The sequence below is a fragment of the Durio zibethinus genome, chromosome 22 (genome assembly GCF_047325235.1).
Source record: "Durio zibethinus cultivar Kanyao isolate XHJ-2024 chromosome 22, ASM4732523v1, whole genome shotgun sequence".
Classification (NCBI taxonomy): Eukaryota; Viridiplantae; Streptophyta; class Magnoliopsida; order Malvales; family Malvaceae; genus Durio; species Durio zibethinus.
The window spans coordinates 3259710-3278210 of NC_143183.1; the positions used below are offsets into that span (position 1 = coordinate 3259710).

At 33.7% G+C, this 18501-nt stretch overlaps 2 protein-coding genes and 1 non-coding gene across 9 annotated transcripts; 1 reads left to right on the forward strand and 2 right to left on the reverse strand.

Moving 5' to 3' along the window:
* Positions 1-161: 161 nt before the first annotated feature.
* LOC111307755 (FT-interacting protein 3-like) lies at positions 162-5737 on the reverse strand. Its single transcript, XM_022905928.2, has one exon. It carries the CDS (start codon positions 5726-5728, stop codon positions 3416-3418), a length of 2313 nt encoding a protein of 770 aa, XP_022761663.2. The 5' UTR covers positions 5729-5737; the 3' UTR covers positions 162-3415.
* Positions 404-475, reverse strand: TRNAP-UGG (transfer RNA proline (anticodon UGG)). The gene has a single exon. It is a non-coding gene; the product is annotated as a tRNA-Pro (tRNA).
* Positions 5738-7097: 1360 nt separating the features above from the next.
* On the forward strand, positions 7098-15540 carry LOC111307754 (uncharacterized). Of its 7 annotated transcripts, none has more exons than XR_016331945.1 (10): positions 7098-7254; positions 7818-7973; positions 9799-9928; positions 10046-10158; positions 10602-11726; positions 13086-13123; positions 13206-14198; positions 14360-14417; positions 14562-14649; positions 15370-15540. XR_016331945.1 is itself a non-coding variant. In XM_022905925.2 (8 exons), exons 2-8 carry the CDS (start codon positions 7839-7841, stop codon positions 15454-15456), a joined length of 1821 nt encoding a protein of 606 aa, XP_022761660.2. In that variant the 5' UTR covers positions 7098-7254; positions 7818-7838; the 3' UTR covers positions 15457-15540. The 7 variants fall into 7 exon arrangements, 2 of the variants coding, with proteins under 2 accessions (XP_022761660.2, XP_089607679.1); XR_016331946.1 differs by having other exon boundaries at positions 13206-13398; XR_016331947.1 differs by lacking the exon at positions 14360-14417 and having other exon boundaries at positions 7099-7254; positions 13206-13398.
* The last annotated feature ends 2961 nt before the right edge of the window (positions 15541-18501 follow it).

Below are 18501 nucleotides of genomic sequence, written 5' to 3' on the forward strand. Positions count from 1 at the left end.
AAAGTATTTATTAGACTTTCAGTTGCTTTCAACATTCAAACCATTTGAATCATAATGTTATGTCAATGTCAAAAAGTTGGAAGAAGATTGAAAGGTGCCATTATGTGATAAACTAAAGCTCGGTTCCAAGAAAATTTTGTAATTGTTTCCATCTGAATGTCATGCTTCAGTCAATTTCTGGTTTAGAAAAATAGGAGAATTACAGTAAAAAATACATAGAAGGGTAGGAATAGGCTTACCCAATTTTCAATATTCTAACACATACTTCGAGTTAGGTCTGTCTCTTGTAAAGTTAGGCATGGCTGGAAGTCAAATTTGGCCAACAAAATAAAAACATAATGTCAGCATATATTTTTCAATGAGTTTAATAATAACCTCGGTAGGAATCAATACTGTAATAAAAGGGGCATTCCGAGAATCGAACTCGGGACCTCTCGCACCCAAAGCGAGAATCATACCACTAGACCAAATGCCCATTACAAGCTATCACGAGCTTTGTTGCATTATCTGTATTTAGCATGAGTTAATAAAAAGTGGTTATCCCTAATCACTTTAATAGCTAGAGAATAGAGATATGCTGCCTTGGATCTTGAAAACATTTAACATCACAAGATAGAGAAATGGAATCAAACCTGTAATTTGGTCTTTCAGCTGTTATGCAGCCTGATCTTTGTTAGTCCTTATATTTGACATGGAACAATCTTTCATAAACTAACTCTATTCCAGCAAGGGCCTTTTTCTTCAAAATTTCAAAATTTTATGTGAATGTCCCTCAACCTTGGCACTTAATCTGGTTCACTTTTCAGTGATATGGTATACCAAAGAGGTTACTGATGGAAAAAGAAGTAGGGGCATGTCTTGAATGCAAAGTTGGCAAGAATAAGATGCAGTTAGATAGTCGTCTCGGGCCTCATTTAGCAGGCACCAAGCATCACTAATGATCTTGCAATCGTAGCTCAAAAATCTTGTTGGTCAATAAGCAAGTTTTAGGTAATATGTTGTGTTTTGGACATTTTTCCTAATTTGTCTCCCTGGAAATTTTTTTCAGCTGAACTACCAGCTTTCCCGGCTTAGGACCAGACTAGGAAACATAACACTGACACCAGAAAAAGAAAGCCTGGAAATATAGTAGGTATCTGCATAAGAGTCCGAATAGGTAGCTTTTCCTACAATTCATGGTCACATGAAACCAAATAAACTTTTCTATTTCTTGGTAGATACTGCAACTTACTATCATATGTATATCACCTTCCAGATATCCCCTTAAACTTTGTATCTAGCTGAACTTCTATTTCTTACTGCTGCTTTTCTCCGATGGACTTGTTCCAGTGCTGCAATATATCGAAAAGGACACTGACCTAATCTGTTGTGAATTCAGAGCTGGCAGGTATGAAATGCGGTAAGACATCTGTTTGAGGCCTAGTTTAGTTGGAAATAATGGCAGCATGTTCTTGGCTGTATGTTTCTTTCCTTATGTTGTATTTAATTACCAGATTTGAAAGATGAACCTAGAGTTAAATCAGAACAATTATGCTTAAAGGAAACGTTCACTGTATCTTTAGAATCCATCGACTGATTTTGGATATTGAAGATGATTATGTCCTATTGTTAGATCACAGTTAAAAAGGTTACCGAGAACTACAGAGACCAATGAAGCCATCTGTTCCCATAGATTAAACTGACATCCAACTATAAACTGCCAATAAAGAATATAACAAGTTCTGCAGCTACACATTATAGCCAGGACCAAGTAGGAAATCTCCCAGCACAGGCTAACTACATCTGAATCCTTTTGTTATAACTTCATAAATATTGAATATTGAAAGTCAGAGAAAGCATGTGAACGATTAATTTTAAATTGACATTGATAGGAATGAAAACACAAAAAATATGATACATGATGATTTGATCATGGTGATTAGTACTGAATAATGTCATACATGATCAAAACTAACATGTGATTTGAGATTGTGTGTTGGCTGTTGTGAACCAGAAATGCCCAATTAACAACTTTGGTAATAAATTTGGTTTTGAAATAGCGTCCAATGCTCCATATTCATTCTGTGTCTTTTGAGATAAAATCAAGTTCAGAGTTGCTGGAAGTCAAATTTGATTAGTAAAATATAGCTCCACTGTTGTCATATCTTTTCAATGGGATAATCAATAACTTCATGAGGAATCAAAACAATAAGGGGGGCATTCCGAGAATTGAACTCGGGACCTCTTGCACCCAAAGCGAGAATCATACAACAATGCCCATTACATTACTCTAACACTAACTTCCTTTAATCCTTTCATTATCTCTATTTGGCATGACTTGATAAAAATGGCTACCACTTGATTAGTTAGAGAACCTTTCCTTGCTCTTGAACTAAACTTTTAACATTACAAGGTAAGGCATGAAAAACTATTCAGCATTTCAGCCATTTGACTTACTCAAATCAAATAAACTGGTACTGTGAAGTTGCCAATTTTTTCCTATATATGAAAATTTGAAGCCACAATCCTCAATAATAACTATTTCTTATCCCTGGATTTGAAGTGAATATTTATTTATCATGCAGTAAATATCTGTATCCTTCTCTCTTTTAGTTTTTAGATCTGATATTGATGGTTAGGATACAATCTTGGAGGAAAGCAAGTAACTCAGTTCCAGCAAGGTCCTTTTTGTTTAAAATTTCATGTGAATCACCTAAATCTTGGTATCTAGCTGAAGTTCTATGTCTTACAGCTGATCTCATGCACTTGTTCCACTACTAAGGAAGAAAACTCTGGACGTGTAATTGTACAAGGCTGGCTAGAATGAGGAAATGCAGTAAGATAACCATGTCAGACCACATTTAGCAGACAATGATTGCTATTCACCATAAAAGCCTAGCTCAAATCTTGTTGGACTTGGACAACATATAGGTCATTTGTCCAGTCAGCCGAGTTGCTCACATGACATGCATGCACTGTGAGCTTTCCTTAGGTTTGCCTAAAGAACATTTTGTCCATATACAGTGGCCTTAGTTGACAGTCATATGAAATCGAAATTGTCTATTCTTGGTTACATATCAAATGACTATCCTACATCTTATAATTACTGAACTGATAACAAGTAATTCTCCACATAGATAAGCAAATGTCTGTCTCTTTTAATTTTGTTTTTACCATCAGATTTTATATGCCCGAGCTTCGATGTATGACATGTTTAACGTGTTTAAATTCACGCATATGAGCTCCGTAATAAAATTTTGATATGCAAATGTCACCAGGAAGTATCCATTTGTAAATTGAACATAATATAAGTTGAGGAAATAGAATATGTCTGATTAAACACAGAAACCACAAGTAAACATTGACCCTGAAGATAGATGCAAAAGCGGAAGTCAGGAAATTTACTGGCTAAAGAGCTGCACCTAATGATTCGTTCTCATATCATGCTATCTGTTCTCGCAGGCAGCCTCCTGAAGATGTTTTGGGGCAGTGAAGGAATGTTGACTCGAAATTTCGGATGTCTCATGGCGAAAAAGCCCACACCAAGTGCAAATAAGCGAAAAGGAATGAAATAGAAAGCTGTACTAGCGAATAGACAAAAAGCTAGAAACATAGGCGTAGCTCTGGGATCTCGCCAGCTTAGCATAGAATTAAACCTCTCTGCTTGAGTTGCCAGGTCGCCGATTATTGTCATCATCCTCCCTGCAATGCTTCTCAAGCGATCATATCTCTTTTTAAGAACATCACCATTTTTAGATGATGGAAATGTATCAAACTCTTCATCTAGTTCATCAGAGTGCACTGAATCAAGGAGTGACAATTTAGTATCCATGTGAGCCGGATGTCTTGGCCTTTTCCTGTACTGTGAAGCTCCATAGACGATACATATGAGAAAGCCTAGGGGTAAAAGCAGATGAGGGCAAAGAGCCAAGATCAAAAACATAAAGTGAACCATTATTGTAGAAATGGGATTCTTCCATTTGCATGTCTGATCAAACCATTTCCAAGCCTCAACAAGCAGATTAAAAGTAGCCAGGAGTCTTTCAAGATTAGCTCTACCTTTTCTTAAGCTCCATACGTTAGAGCCCACATCCAGCATATACTCCACAACTTCTTTCCTTAATGGTGGCTCAGCGCGGCTCAACCTCAATGACAGTGTATGAGTAGCTTGATGCCTTAAACTCTCAACTTGATATACTGATAGTGGGAGAAGATAATGCATTTGGGGGAACAAAGGTTGTGTATAAGACTGAAATAAATTCCATGTAGAGGAGCAAGTAAATCTCACTGCCATTTGAATTTCACCCATTTTCTTCACTCCATTAGGTTGTAAGACTATAAGTGGATAAGAATGTGTGTAGATCCTATCAGCATTAAGGGTAGACAGTCGAATCCTTACCTTCCCAATTCTCGGATCCTTTGAACCTCCAGTGTTACTTCCTTCTTGCAAGTGACAGTTATCGAAAACTCCAATTGTGATAACCGTATATGGATCATAAACTTCCCAAGTATATTGTTCATTCCACTTTGGTGCAAAACTGTCAACAATTGTCCTTGTCTTTACCCACTTAGGTCCATATTTGGCTACACAATAAGCATCAGTAGTTCCACGTCCATCTTTTGACTTCATTGGCAGCAAACCAGTTGCATTCAAGATTCCTAACTCCAAGACACCAATCGTAGGAGGCCACAACAATTTGGACGTCGCCCTGAAATCACTGCTGTAGTAAATGGACTCATCAAGAACATGATATCCCCCATCCAAAGAGACCCTTAGGTGGAGTCTACTTGCAAATCTTACCTCCCTATTCTTTTGATTATCCTGCACAACTTTTTCAAGATTATACCAGCTAGCATCTTGAGGTATAGGCAGTAACCTCTTCTCCACTTTTGATAAATGAATCATGCACCTTCCAAGAATATCCTCCTTATTATTACCCAACTTATCCACCACAGTCAAGATCAAAGGATCGTCAAAAGGTTCTGCTACAACAAACATCAAATCCTCATTCCAGGTAGGGTTGATGTTCTTATCAGGCGAAAATCGACTTCTCAGAACCATATTCCCCAGCATAGCCTTGACATAAACTTCCGGGTTCCTATTCATATTTATAGGCACCAAGTCCTGAGCTTGAATTACATTGACTCTAAGATACCAAAGCCTTGGTGAAATATACACCTTCGAACGAGTGTTAGCGATGCTTTCACCACTAACAGTTGCTGCATCCGAGTGCCAAGCATCGGGAAAAACTTCATCAGCTTGAGTCCCCATCCACATAGCTAACATCAATTCTCCTGTTTCACCTTTCTTTCCATTTTTATCCTGTAAACTATACCACTGCGGTGCAAGGGGACTATCAGGGGGAACACGGCTAGGAATGTCTGGTATATCAAAAGCAAGTTTCCCAATCACATCACCATTGACAGTAGTGTCCTTGTTCTTCACAGTTACCTCCACAGTTACAGCCTGAATTCGATCTTTTTCGAATGCAAAAACTTGGTTCCATTCAGGGTCAAGTTTCTTCTCGAAGTACTTTGTTGTGCCTTTATAATTACCAATCTTTACTTCAACATAAGGATCACGCGATGTCCCTGGCAAATCTCTAGCCCTTACCATTCTTACATACAAAAAATGCTGTTGTTCAACAAGGTCGAACGATGATGTAAGCTTTTCACTACCAGAGACTCTTCCTCCACCAATATTTGGTGAAGTCTCCTTCAATGAAAAATCTACATTTGCTTGTGACATTGTGCAAACTATCTGCAAGAAAATGTCAGATACAAAAACTGCAAGAAAAATCAAATTACAAAACTTTATTTTCCAAACATGTTTAAAAAACTGATGATCATAAAATATAAATGTTGCTTGCCTGATTGAGACTTGAAGACTGAGACCAAAACTGAAGATGGATATGAATAGAGTTTCCTATGTTCTGATTTAGAATGAAGAGTTTAGTAGGTAAAAACTTTCAAGGAAAAACATAGGGAAATTAAGAGATTATAAGAAAGAAAATTTCCTTAATTACCCTGTTTAATGCTAAAATTTGGTAAATAATCTTGATTGATTTTAATGCTCTATTTTGAATTTGAATGATTATAACGTAATATAAGTTATTACCATTTATGTTACATTTTCTTTGATACGCATTATTACGTCAAAAATGAAAATTTTTTTATGAAAATAATATAAAAATACTATTCATCCCTTCACTTTTGTCCTAAATTTTGTACTAATTTGTTTGCAATATCTCATTTATGAATTGATAAACCTCACATTTAAATTTATCCAATAATTTTTCTCTTCTGCTTTGTTATCTTATTTGGTTGATTTTTATTTTCATGGCTAAAAATAAAAAAAATTTTAAACTTTATCATTTTACATAAACAAGTTTCTATATTTTTTTATTTCACCCAAATAAATTTTTAAAATTTATTTTGCATTCAAATAACCTTTTAATTTTTAATTTACATCTAAATAAACCGTTAACATTTAATTTATATCTAAATAAACTCTTAATATAAATTAATTTTTATTTAAATTAAAAAATTATTTAAATATAAATAAAAATATTATAATTTCTTTAAGAGCCAAAAGTAAAATATCATGATTCATTTAATCGGAAAGTAAAAGAAAATAATCTTATATTAACGATGCTCTTCAATTCAAGAAACTTTCATTGAATTTTTAATTATATTTTTATGATAAGATTTTTAAATTTTCAATTACTCCTTCTTAAGTTTTTCAATTTGAATTTTAAGAAATTAATTTAAAATTTATTGTAAATTTTATATAAATATTGAGTTTAAATTGATTTGAATTTTTAAATCACAAAAAAGACAAATTTTTTGCAAAAAAATAAAAAATAAAAAATAAACCAAATCATAAGGGTTTTCAACATTATCACATTGACTTAGAAAGGGAAAATTGAATTAAAATCAAATAGAAAGGAAATATAATTATATAAGTGTTTTTTTTATTTGATGAAGCTTTGAATTTTTCTGCATAAAAAAACAAAAAGTAGAAAAAAGTCCAAATAGAACAGGTTCAAACCCAAATAATCGGTTATTTACTGGAATGCCATTTTCATTTTGAACTCTGACTTAATGTACTGCAAATAGAGAAACGAAAGTCCGATTTTCAAACCCCGTTAGTTACTCTAGCCGTCTCTCTCTGACTCTGTCTTTCTTTTTCCTTAGCTCCAAAGAAAAGATTTTTTTTTCATTCATTTTCTACCACTTTCTAGGCCACTTTCCGGGAAACAAAATCGGGAGCAGGTAAAATATTCGCCTTCCACTTCCACCTTATCCTCTCGTAGAAAACAAAAATTAAAAAAAAAAAAAGAAAATGAATATTTCCCTTTTTTTTCATTAGTTTTCTTACTCCGAAAATGTAGTAAACGTCTTGTCTTTTGAACTATTTTATTTTATTTTTTTATATTTTGAGATTTTAACTTCGTTAGATGAATCTCTCCGCTTCAGCTGATTTGTTTTTTATTTTTTGAATTTGGCGGTTTTACTTTCTTTTGTTTTCCAACGGTTTGTGAGCAACCAAATAGGGTTTGTGAGAAAACGTAATTCCCTTTTTTTTTGTTTTTAATTTTTTTTCTTTGATGTGTGTGGTTCTTAAGGTGAAGTAGTTTTAAGGTAAGAAGGTATTGAATTTGATATTTCAAAAATTTTATCATTATTTGTCTTATATTCTTACTCTGTATATACTTTTTATTTGCTATTATCGATGTTTGAAACTTAAATTTATGTACCTAGTTGGAGCAAGAACTTTCTTTTGTTAAGTTTATTGAATGATGCGAAATTAATTTATAGGCTGTTGTTCTTTATAGATTTAATTGGTCAAAAAAGGGATGGCAGATAAAGAATATCAGGTTTTCAATCATAGCCTTTCAAGGAAAGAGCTTCAAAGTGTGTGTAAGAAATATGGTTTACCTGCTAATAGGTCGAGTTCCGATATGGCTAAATCACTGGCCTCTTATCTAGAGGTAATTTATTGAGCTATAGTTTTTTATGGTAACTAAGAGTTAAGAATTTGAAGCATGTCATACTATTTTTCACTGTTATGCAGGTGTTAGATATGTGAACTTACTTTAGTTTGTAGTTTCATTCTGATATATTTGTGTACCTTGGTATGTTGTATTTGAGCTGATAATATATTATTCTATAGGAGTATTGATTGGATATGGTTTCTTTCTTAATATGACAGTAGGAGTAAAAAGAATAATTGAGTTTGAGAGTAGAAAGAAAGTAATGGATAAAAAAGGATTGCAATGTCTGATATCAAAGGGTATCTTTGCAACATAAGTTGGCATCATCATTGATTGAGAAAGTAGTTTATGAAAGCAATTGCTCCATCTGATGTGGTGTGGCATCCATTTATAAATTGACAGATCATTCATGATAAGTGATGTTTCTTGAAATATGTGAAGTAGAAATATGATCGGAAAAAAGGAAATTACAATGACAAAATAACATGTCAATGTTTTAATGGAAGAATTTGCTTATCTTTGAGAATTGATGAAATTTTGTCTGTGCACCAAGACGAAAATTTTACAACGAGACTTTGTTGAAATTGGCATCTCTGTTAGTATTTTCTTGTTATGTCTACCAAATAAAAGCCTTGATGAGTATCATAGGGTCTATTTTGGGGGGATTTAATTGATTTCAAAATGAAGTTTTAGGAAAGTGGCCCCTACCATATTACTATATCTTGTGGTCCCTATCAAATTACCATATATTGTCAGAGTCGGAGTGCCGTCATGTTCTGATGGTTGTGGTCTTCATATAAGACTCTATTTGTCTTTAATTCCTGGCCATATGTTTTCTAATTATTGTTTCTTAAAGAAGTATTTGGCTTGTGCTGCAACTATTCGTCTTAATAGATGTCTCTCTTAGCATCTCTTATCTCAATCATGGTTCTCATACTTTTTGTTTTCATGCTGAGGTAAGCTGCTTCATTTATCATAGTGAATTTCATGGAGTTCAGCTGATTCCGTTGGAGATGGCCTAATTTGATTTGCCTTTTATGCCAAATGAAACTTAAAATTCCAAGGGTGCCAGTCTAGGAAAATATGTGCACTAAAAGACACGATGTCTTACTATATGCCAATTTAACGTGTATTAGAGATTTTAGTAGTGTTCTAGCATCATTGTTCCATATCTTTCTCTTGTTTAAAAAGTTTCCAAGTCTAGTCTCTTGGTTCTATTTTTATTTAATTACCATCTCTCTTTCTTAATTTTACTGGTTCTTGCCAGGTAACACATTTGTGTATACCATTTATTATTTGGTCTTTCATTTATCAATTGTAGGTTGGTCTTAATTTTTTTTTCTTGCATATGTATATGTTTATATATGTACATAAAACATACATACATACATATGTACATGCATACATACATATATAAATATTTACACATATATGTATCCATGCACACACACACACACACACATGTGCACGCACATCGATCATTTTGTCACTATGCTTATTCAATGCATGTTAAAGGCATGTGTTCCCAGAGTTGATATTTCTATGCAGTATCACTTGTACAAGGTTTCCTTGTATTGGCTTCCCCTACCTATACATTTTTCGAATTACCCTATTTACTAATCTGCATATGGAGTTTACAAGATTTTCTTGCAATTGCAAACTTGGATGTAAATTATGCTGGCCTACCACATACTGAACAAGCTCTGATATTTCTTTATTTTTCACATGGGCCTTTCATTTGTTAAAAACAAGTTCCTAAGTTTACATAAATTTGAAGATCTTTTATATCCAATCATAAAATATCTTGCAAAAAAATATACAGAACCAGAGATTGGGTTCAATGACCGCAGAGGAAAGATTATATGGAACTCAAGAGGATGGACTTCCTTTGTCCCTGAAACTACAACTGCAGCCTGAAGCGTCATTAAACTCTTTCAGGGATGCTGGAAAAGGTGTACACTGCTTGCTATAAGTTTGTGCTTAGTTTTCATAAATTAACTTTAGTACTATTGACTTCCTTACTATAATTGCCTCATCATTGTATGAATAACGTTTGGCTGCTTCTGCAGATTGCTATGGACGCATCTCTTGTCCCATAGACAGGTGTAATGAAGGGAATTATTCTCAAGCTGTTGAATGTAATGCATTGGGTTGTTGCACAGTGGATAAATTTTATCATAAGGTTTGCTTCTATTCATGGATGTTTATGTTTTCAACATGGATATTTTGACTTCTGATGCACCCGGATAAATCACATATGATTCCTCTCTTCATCTTCTTCTTCTCCATCTCTTTCTCTCATCTGGCTTGTGTTAGGTTACAGAGTTGTTCTGATGAAAGATATAGACCTTTTTTATGTATTCAGAGGCTAGAGGATTTCTTATTGCACCCAACACCCCCCCGGCCCCCACACTATAAAAAAAGAACAAGAAACTACAATGGTGTACTATGAACTTTACCGGATGGCACTTTTGTCTTTTAGTGTATGGAAGATGAAAAATTAACCTGAGGGCAGCATTTAAGTAAAATGTGTGCTGGCAGAAAGATGTGGATGCTTGAACCTTCAATGCTGAATTGTTTGCTTTCAAGAACTAAAAACTTGTATCTAACAATCTGTCAATGCAGGATGGCTATGGTGGTGGCTCTATTTTTTCCCAGCAAAGACCACAATCTCTGTTTGTTTCTCAGTATAATGACAATGATTTTAAGAATAAAGAGTTCCCAACACTGTGCGTCAATAGAAATTGTTTGAGTCTCACAAGAGACAGAAGGATGAATGATATGCCTCAAGCTGAACATAAAGACATGAATGTTGCTGCATGTTTTAATGAGACCACCTTTCCTTCCTCCATAAATGCCCCATCTGTTTCTCCTTCGTCTTTTCAGTTTCATGTCAGTTCAGAAGAGGGGATTAACCTTTATGTTGATTTAAATTCAAACCCATCAGAGTGGGTTGAGAAATTGAAAAGTGAGGTTTCTATATGCCCGAATATGTCCCATAGCAAGTTTCAGACTTTTCATAAGGAGCTTGGGCGCTTTGAGGAGAGTAGTAAACAGATGAAAAGTTGTTTTCAGCTGAATATAGATGCTGAGAAAATAAAGGATGGCCATATGCACTCTGGATTACCCCCAAGTTTGATCATAAAAGAAAATAATTCATTGCATCTTGATCATCCAGGTGGAAATGATGGATCCTTGGGTTCAACGGTAATGACAAAATGTGCCAGAGCTGTAGATGGGTCAGAGCATTTAGAAGGAGATCAAGTTTTGGCCTTATTTAAATCTAATTCTGATTCTCAGGAGCAAATAATCTCTGCTGGCACATCCTGTGCCAAAGATGGGTGTTTGATAACTCTTGATTCAAATATTAATTCTCCTAGGGAGAAGTTAGCTGGTAATGCTGTATTAAATATATCAGATGGTCCACTAAATCTTCTCTCGATGAAGCAACAGAATTCTAAGTTTGAAAATGAAATATATGAGAATTCTACCCTGCAAAATGGTTGTCATCTTGTGAGTCCTGGTGGAATAATTCCTGGATGCGTGCCTGATGGTTCATTGCAGATACCAATGCCCGAAGATGTGGTTCTCCAGAAAAATGCATTACATTCACCTCGTGAAAATGGTGGATTTGTGGATTTGGTTGATCCAAAGCACAATATTTATGCAGAACAAGGCGGAATAGTAGGTTCAACTGAGCTTGATCAAGAGACATTTAGGACCCGGCTGCCTACATTAGTTGAAGAACAGGTAATAGTTCACCTCCTCTTGCTTCCAACTTTGTTAATACCATATGCAAACTATTATTACTATATTGCCATATTTAGTTGATGTTTTACATATTTTCAATTGTTCTTGGTGATTGGCAAAATTTTGCATTCTTTGTTGCTATATAGGTGAATGTTTGTATACCAGTCTAGGAATTTGCTTGATATGTGTCTGCTTGCATGTGTGTGCCTTTGGGTCATTGTGAATCATTTATGGACAATTGAATAGGTTGCATTTTAAATAGTTTCATCATATTGTTTAAATGCAATGTTAGGTTAGTACCAATCAACATTGGTAGAAATGGAAAAGAAACAGATAACCATAGATTACAAGAGAACTAAGTGCTGAAATTGTTCTCCCCATTCCTTGTTCTCTCTATGTCTTTCCTTCTCCCTATGGTCTCATTCCTTATGAACTTTTATTTCTAGACAGAAAGCTGTGGATGGCTTTTGATCAGTTTGTGCGTGCTGCAGGCTTTGTGTAATAAGAAATTGGATTTTAAATTTGGCTTTTTTGAGATTGATTGATAGTGGATATGGGGATCACTCTAGGAGCATTTCTTTTTCTCCTTTTCTCTAAATAGAACTATCTGAGAGAAAATAAAAATAGATATTTTAGTGAGTACTATAAATGCATATTAGTTTCAAAATCTAATATCTTGTTGTCAGTTTTAAATTTTATAGGTAATTGATCAATTTTGATTTGGTGAACCCATACTTTAGTTTATCATATATCTTCTTTGTGGATCTCTTCCTAGTTTAACTTTTAGCATATTAATGACATGGTGATGTTTTTCCATAAATCCATGGTTGACATGATGTTTCTATTCCTTCCCCTCCTAATTTTGTTCACTATTCTCATTCTGTTTTGTGTTGTGTTACTCTTCTATTAATATCAGTGTCAAAATGTACTAGTTAGCTATTATTTTGAAAAATAGTGTTTAAGGTATTGTTTTTGACATTTAAACTTGTATATTGCTAAGTCATTTGACCATTCTTTTATGATTATTGTATCCCTGGTGGGTTCATCTTATAGGTAGAAAAAATTTTTTTTTTTTCTTATCTATTTGTTTTAGATTTTTTTTTTCTTTCTTTTCCACTCCTTGCACTGCCGCAGCATGAACAAAATAATTCTCTGACAAAAAGAGAATTATCAAGTTTGCCAGGTTTTCTAGATGATAATCTGAACCATTGAGTTTAGTAAAATCAATTTATTTATTATTTTCTTTTCTTTTTTGGGGGGTGGGAAGGGAGGTGGGCTTAGAAATCTAAATAGATATCTGTTTTCTGTCAGTATACTCAATGAAACTACTAAAAATTTACTGTATGAAACTGCTTGCAGGGTAGGAGCAAAATTATTAATTGGGGAAAGAGTTCGGAGTAATTATCCTTCTTAATTTAATTATATGCTTTAGAATATTTATTTTATGTGTTGATTTCAGTGCATAATTGCCCTTTTCAGATGCTCACAAGATGAGTTATTTGAAAATTGTGGAGAGCATGACAATGTTGGATCTAATGGACTTGGCCAAAAGAGGGCATATATGGATGGTGATCAAAATGATTGTAGTGTGCTTGACGCCAAGATTTTAAGAAGCACAAAGCATCTGATTATGAAGGTCCTTCCCAGAAGATCCATGCGGCTGGTTTCCAAGGTTCTTTTTTATGCTTTCCTTTGTCTGTGCCATTAATTGTGGCATTTGCCACCCCAGTGTATTAGAATCACACATTGATTTAGAACCCCACCTACACCATATGGAACAAGAAACAGTTCATTTGTTAATATAAGAAAAGTTTTGTTCTCTGTTCTCTTGATTTATGTTTAACATACAAGGAAATCAAAAGTTATTCTGAAGGTGACAAAAAGTTTATGCAATTAGTTTTTCAGTATATGAGGTTGTGTTTATGCAACTAGTTTGCTGTTCATTTTATCATGTTTGTGGGAGAGATATGGAGAGTGGTTTTAGCACCTAATTAGAAAACCTAATATCACCTATAAGAACCGGTCCTTTTCCCTTTCAAGGTCTTCAACCTCCACCAACTTTGTTCTCCTATTGGGGTTTGACAACGTTTTTCTATTACCTGGGCACAAGTATGAGATTCCAGATGCACTGTTTTTGATGCAGAGCATGAGTTATATGTTTGTCATTAGTTAGCACATATATATATTTGTATATATCTGGTGAATTTATTGTGATAATTATTTGATTGCATCTTTTTCAAGATAATACTGAATTTGAAATGTAGGAATTGCATATAAAACTGATTGTGGAAAAACATTCTATTTGCTTGGTTGTATCTTTTCTATTGTGCCCTCATAATTGTATACAAACTCTTTTATCCTGGGCTTTCCTTAGGTGAAGGTGCTTATACTTATCAGGAAAGAGAAAGCAAATAGTTGATTTCCTGGCTTTTGACTAAAACTGTTGATTAGCCGATTTCCCAATATGGACCAGTTAAGTAGGTTTAAAGCTACTCTTGAGAACTTGGACTTTAAAACAAATAAATGAGACTACGATAACCAGTTAGCTTTGAATGAGCTCATTTAGAAATTTTTTTTTTTCTATTCTTTTGTGGGAACTGGGATAGTTTCTTATTAAAATCTAGTTCTTTCAGTTGCAGAACCTGTGATACGTTTGTTACTTTGCACAAATCAAATAAAATATTCCCTGAGGTAATTGAAAAGTATTGAGTACTTTATGTGGCAGCTATCATAGACTATGCTGTGCTAAACATGGAAGTTGCCAGATTTGGATATGGTGTGTGTTTTAGCTTTTCTTCCCTGTTTGTCTAAATATATTCAATTTTTTTTCCTCAGTGAGTCTATGAAGTCTGCGCAGGCCAAATTCAAAGTATTAGTTCAGCTCATATTAGATTCATTATTGCAAAGCCAAGAATTGTCTATTGTAAGTGTCAAGTGCTTTCTCCTTCTCTCTTCTAAACAATGATCGAAACAAATTTAAAAATTTCGGATAATTATCTGTGTAATGCTTCTATTTGAGCCTATACTTAGGTTGGTTGATTTTATCTAGAAGTGAATAAGAAAAAGTTGGTTTAACTTAAATAATTTATGCAATAGGTTTATATTTCTTCCCTCACATTCCTCTATAGAGGGAAGGAAAGCATGCATGTTAAACAAATTGTTTCCTATATGTCACAGGTTTTAATCGGCTACTTGGAGTCAACATAATGATATTTATAAATAGTCAAAATTTATGATATTTCTTTTGCATTTGTACTTTTATTGACTGATTGTCACTGATGAATGTATTTTGGGAAATGAATATATCCCTTAAAATCTCGTACAAATATCTTAGTTTGTAGTGATTGGTTAAAGCTATATTTAGATTTAGTTGCTACTTTTACTACTGCTTTTTGGCTCTTGTACTTCATTTGACTAGCAAAATGAGCAAGTAGCTAAAACTAATGCATATTGAATCAAAATCATACCCTTTTTTGGCCATTCATCTAAGTCAAATATTAACAAAAGTATCCGTCAAATGAAGCCAAAATTTGTCCAAATCTTTCTTTAGTAGCATTGTCATAATTTCTACTTTTCGAACTAAGTTGTCGAAATTTCATGATGCAGCATCCTCTTTCTTATTCATGATGTCTATTTCTTGCAGATCCCTTCATTCTTTAGGGAACAGGTTTTTACTCAGAGACATAATAAAGTGACAAAGGTATCATTCAAGTTGTTTGGTGCCTTCTAATATTTTTCTGTTACTGCCATTTCCAAAGCAACTCATAATTTTTGCAAAATTGATACTTAAATAAAGATTACTTTTTACTGCTAATGTCCATGTTGTAGTTAAATTTGTTCTCTATTGATTCTTTTTCAACCTCTTTATTTGTATTTCTCTAATTTTAACATTAATATTTTTACTTAAAAGTTCTCACGTAAGTACTTGTATTTTACCTATCTATTCACACATTTTTGTATCTAAAATTTAAAACATAAAAAAAAAAATTACAAATATAGTATTTGTGCCAACCGCGTTAAAATTAAATTATGAGTCCAACTGAAATACTACTACGCTTAGGATCGACGTAATACAAATAGTTTTCAAATAAGTACTACCAACGAAGTTCTAGCCTATATATGTATAGAACCAAATTTTCTATAAACCCAATTTTTTTTCCCTTTGTTGTTTCGTTTTTCCTTTTCTCGGTGTGCATCAATGGCTACCCTCCATGGCAGTTGTGATTGCGTGTTTACCGTAGAACAGGTTGACACTTGCAATGAAATCCATAGGAAAGTCGTCGGCCTCAAATCTTTATGGCTTGCTCATTGACCAAGAACTCCAAAAACTGATTCAGGGATGCAGGGAAAGGGATAACGAGGAAGTATTGTTTTTAAAGATGGCAATCGAACTAGTTAAGGCAGATCAAGAAAGTACGAAGCAGAGGTGGTGTGGGTTGCTGATGCGGTTGTTTCAGCCCGAGTGCTTTGATATCGGCAAACTTGGGAGTTTTATTTTGGAACAAGAGGTTTATGACTTGATGAGCGCTAAAAGAGACGATGAATTGAAAATTTTGATGGCGGAGATTGAAGGGTTCATTAGGCCTATGGTTGAAAGAAATAAGAAAGTAAACGAGTTGATGATGGAACTGAATCGAATACCAAAGAAGTCGAATTTCACAAGGTGGAATCTTGGTCAATATGGTGATGATGAACCTTCAGAGTCCTCACCCTGATCAAGGGTTCAAAAATAGTAGTATAGGTGACATGGGGAGGAGTCTGAGTGAAGTGGTGGTTGAGATGTATGGATTTCCACCTGATGTGGCATTGGACATACAGGAATCTGCAGCAACCGGAAACCTGGTCGGTGAAGCATCCGAGAATGCTTCCATGTCTGATGATGATCTCGATAGGAAGGGAGAAGGTTTTGATCCATTGGAGTATCTGGATCATCAAGTTTTTTCTGAAAATTGCGAACTGGAAGATGCAGAGACATTGAACTGGAAAAGTGTGAGAATAGCGAAACAAAAACTTGAAGATTTGAATATGAAAATATGAAATGAAGATGATGAAAATTTTGACTCTGCTTCTGGTTATTATGGTGAAAATATTCTAAAAGCAGTAAGGGATTGGGTGTTTCACATGGAATCTGTTCTTTGCGACCTTGTATATAATTTTTACAATATGATGTCAGCTTATAAACCAGCAATGACCAGGTTCCAGGACTTGAAGTCTACTCAAAGAAGAGAAAGAAAGACATGATGGGATGGTACCAATCATAGTCTATAAGATCCTTGCCATGCCAGAAATTCCATTCCAAGTAGTGGACATTGACAGGACGGTCTTGTACCAGGAAATCGAATTTGATGGAGTGATTAATGCATTCAAAAGAGTAATTTTACTTGTGGGATTTGTTCTGGAGAAAACTTCAGGCCTTCTCAATGCACAGACAATCGACAAGAAAGCATTGACTTTTTGTCAAACAATGCTCAATCAATGAGAGGAATTATTGAAAGAGATTGGACTGAACATCTATGGAGCAAAGTCCAGCTCAATTATAAAGAAAATGGAAGATCTTGAGCTCAAAGATCACCTCCAAAAGAAAAGGAAGTAAGAGAAGGCAAAAATGGTACTTTGGACTGAACTTGCATTGGCCTGCTATAGATAGAAAACTGACTCTAGATACATGAAGTCCACATTTGTTGACAAAACAAATACATCTAGAACATCTTGTACGGCTATATATTGGGTTTTCTTCATATGTCATATTTCATATTTTTATTTGAAAAATGCTAAAGTATGAACTAGCTAGCTAGTTATTTGGATTTAGTGTCCATGAGTCGGATTAATTGAGATCAAGTTTATGAATTTATTTTAATTAAATTCAACTTGACTTAATTCATTTACATAATTATTATTTATATTATCAAAATAATAAAATAATCTCATCGATAATTAAATTCAAACTTACAAATTTATGCTCAAGTCAAGCATGATACCTCGACAGAGGAAGAAAGTTGGACCTTAGTTCTTACTAGCTAGGTCAAGTTGAGGTTGATTTTAATAAAAACTTGTCAAACCCAAACTAGAAATGAATTATCAGTACAAAATTTTATATGCTAAACCAAAGTTACTGTATAATCAAGATTTAGTTTGTTTTTAACTAAGATACAACCACCCTTATAAACTATGCCCATATATTTGGAAAGACTTGGTATGTTTTTTATTATTGAATCTATTCATTCAAGAAATTTCATCAGGTATAGCATTATTCCTAATTGGACCACAAAGTTGCTATTTCGATTTTAATAATTTCAGTATGTATAGTAATAATTTTGGACCACTTAATTAGTTTATAAATTTATAGCTAACATTATTCTCTCATAATTTCAGGTTTATTGTTTTAAACTTCAGCATCTAAATTGAAATTTTAAAAATTCAAAATTTAATTTAATTGATTTATATAATTATTTTTTTAAAAAAATATCCAATAAATTTAGAGTTTAAATTTTATCATTTGCATCTTTTTCATATCTTCAAATTACGACATTCTATAAATAAACAAATTAAAACTTTTTATGTGAAACATTTTTACTAAAAAAAAAAAAAGAAGAATGACCTAGTTAGTTATTAGTTCTTATTTATTTATTTATTTTATAATTTGTTCCTCATTTCTATGTATTGTCATTCAAAATTGGAGATTAAAAAAAAAAAAAGGAAGTTATTATTTGTTGTGAATAACATACCCCATGTATATAATTTCTAGTTAGTGCCACTGTCTATAATTAATTTGTTC